Source organism: Solanum dulcamara, chromosome 11 (genome assembly GCF_947179165.1).
Source record: "Solanum dulcamara chromosome 11, daSolDulc1.2, whole genome shotgun sequence".
NCBI classification, from domain to species: Eukaryota; Viridiplantae; Streptophyta; class Magnoliopsida; order Solanales; family Solanaceae; genus Solanum; species Solanum dulcamara.
The window spans coordinates 44,693,404-44,696,448 of NC_077247.1; the positions used below are offsets into that span (position 1 = coordinate 44,693,404).

Here is a 3,045-nt window from a genome sequence, read left to right on the forward strand (position 1 = left end):
GCATATGTCCGTTCATCAATAATTGGACTAGTTGTAATGTAAACCCCACATATATCATTAGAAAAAATTGTAAAAAATATGCATGGCATCTGAATTGAACTGGTCTAAGATAGCTCATTAGTCTCCTTTTAAAGAAACTTATAAAGTGAATTTTGTCTCAAACATATTACCATTTCGGAGAAACTACTTTCATGGCTACTCAAAATTAACGACTTCAATTCAATATTTCTAAGTTTATTTTATGGGGGTTAATTGGAAATTATGTTAGAAACTATGCAAAATTATATACTTATTGGACCATTTTTCCTTGCTTATTCGTTATATGTATCTAGCACGATAATATTACAGTTCAAAAATATATATTTATAAATGTACGTAGTTTTGCTTGTCAGGAAAAACCTATGGTAATCTTGAAACTAGATGGTAGTGGTGTCTATTGATTTCAATGATGAATTAATACCTTAATTATATATATATATATATATATATATATATATATATATATATATATATTTATATACACCATAGGACTGTCTTCTTGATTTTATATATTTACTTGGTTGGTTGTTAAAAAGGTTTTATAAGTTTTAATTCAAAAGACATGGATTTTATTTTGTTTTACTAAGCATTTTGGAACTTATGACCCTCTTTTTTCTTTCTCCACTGAGATTTCCAACATAGAACATCCTCGCACGAAGTGTTGTTCATTGTCTGCATTTATTAATACAAAACTGTATTTTTAGTTGATGTTAGACTCCTTCACGAAATTATATTATATTACTATCTAATCCGGTGCTTATGACATAACAATAAACGTGTATATGTAAAGCACAGTATATTTCATTGGAGATGCAAGGGTCAGCTGAAACCAACCCCACCCCCAACCCCCCAACCCCCAAAAAAAACAGCTGCAAAATTTATTTAAAAAGGGAACAAGAGGAGGGAAAACCTAGCAATAGAATACTCATAGTATTTGTATGATTTGATCAAAAGGATTGATTCTATAACAAGACAACTTTGAAAAAGATGATGCATCGGTAGAACAAGGTATAGCGAATAATAGAGAAAGTGTAATACACCATAAAAGTAAAATAATATGATAATCAAAGAATAAGAAGAAACTAAAATAATAGTATTAATACTATCTACCATGCACCAAATCTACCTCAAAGGGGACGAACAACCTTTCACTACCTTGGTCATATTCTCATTAACCAGAATTTACATCATGTCATATCTAATCATCTACCGGATATCCATCTCATCATAGGGGGAAACCAAATTCCGTTAATTCCAATTTTTTCTTTCCAATTTCACTTGAACTTGTCTAGAATGTTGTCCATTTTAAATTATTTTTATCTATATTATATTAAATAAATTGTAAAATTTGATTATATATATATACATCGTGGTTTCATGTATTAAATATATGAAATTTTCTCCATGTACCAAACTATTCCAATAAGCATTGTATCGTGATCGAAAGAGACGGGAAGCACAAAAACCAGGAGAAGAAATCTAGGACTAATTGAAGAAAAGAATAGAGTAATAATTAAGATTACATTATAAAAGAATCTCTAAGTTAGTAATGCAAATAAGTCCACTAACTTTCTCTATACGATTAATCTTTACAAAAACCTCAACAAAAAAAGTAAGAAAAATAAATCTAATGATAAATTTCACACCATTAAAGCATTAATTAGCAATTAAGCTCCTCCAATGATCTCAAAGATTTCAACTTTTCTTCAGAATTCCACTTCCTAACTGTTAATTTACTCTATCAATTGCTGTTTTTTGAGTTATGGAAGAATTTAGATATGGCAGCCGAAGCAGAGGTAGAAGAAAGCCAAAGCGGAGACGAGAAAAATGGCTTCAAATGCAGAAACAATCTTGAATAGGAAGCAATCAATGAACCAGTATCGCAATTTGTAAAGCCTTTTACTCTTCCATCTCAATCCAGAAGACAGATTTTTGAATCGCCACCGCCACGACGACTGCCGATGCTGCTGCGGCGGCAGCTGAGTTAAGGGATCATGATGGTCTCCGGCATCAGTACCTACTTCAGAACCAACAGTTCCGGCGACACTCTTCTTGTTTAGCCTCTTGAACGAGAACGAATAGCCACCAGCTTTCATTCTTCTCTCTTTGGAATTTTTGGTGAGAAGAAATTAGTTTGCTGTGATTGGGAGAAAACTGCATCTTTGTATTTAAGGAGTGAGTAGGGGTATTTTAGGAAAGTCAATTCTAGATGGGAATGTTAATTGGGGTGGAAGTGGGAATAACTTTCAACACACCAAAATGGGGTCTAGTGCACTGGTGGAGCTTTTAGAACTTTTGAATTTAAATTTTAAATTTTAAATATGAAAGAAAATTTTATTATGAGCAATATTTTTGAATGGCCCTGTGATGCGTGATTTTATTTTAGCCGGAGTTTCAGACTCCGAATATCAAATGAATTTTTTTTAAACAAAAACTTTCTACAGTTCTGCGTGGGCGTGTGTCAAAAGATGAGAATCGTGCGCGTGGGTGCATGATATGCCGTGCGGAATAAGTCTAGAGTAGGAGAATCAGAGTGATAATTGAACGACTTCAGTAATTATAGTTTTTGGACCGTTGAATTTTATGTTTACAGAAATAAATCCTTTTTTGTTTTTAGGAATTGGATATCCGTATAAAAATTCAATTTCAGATTGCGCTTCCTGAAAGAAATTTTTTATGTTTAGCTCAAAATTGAGATATCCAATTTAAAAAAAAGTAACCTAATTTATTATACGTCCTTCTGTGGTATAGAAATAAATCTTGAATTGCTTTAGTTTCTCATAAATTGCACGAAGAAATTAAAAATATGAATAAAATAATAATACACTCATAATGTAAACAATTTGCATACTTGGTAGGAGTGAATTAAGAAAATAATGCATGTGTTAGCTTTATGTATTAGTAGTATCGTATTTGGTATATTTTTTCAATTTATGTATATTAAGGCGTGTATTATAAATACATGAAAATTCATGGTATGATATTAGTAATGCAAAAGCTTTAATG

The 3,045-nt window shown here is 31.4% G+C and overlaps 1 protein-coding gene across 1 annotated transcript; it reads right to left on the reverse strand.

Annotated features, from left to right (window-relative positions):
• Positions 1–1,541: 1,541 nt before the first annotated feature.
• On the reverse strand, positions 1,542–2,181 carry LOC129873953 (uncharacterized). Its single transcript, XM_055949154.1, has one exon. The coding sequence runs from the start codon at positions 2,133–2,135 to the stop codon at positions 1,812–1,814; it is 324 nt and encodes a 107-aa protein (XP_055805129.1). The 5' UTR covers positions 2,136–2,181; the 3' UTR covers positions 1,542–1,811.
• Positions 2,182–3,045: the final 864 nt, after the last annotated feature.

Excerpts from the sequence above, each read along its gene's own strand:
- LOC129873953 (XM_055949154.1), bottom strand. The coding sequence starts at position 2,135 with ATGAAAGCTGGTGGCTATTCGTTCTCGTTCAAGAGGCTAAACAAGAAG.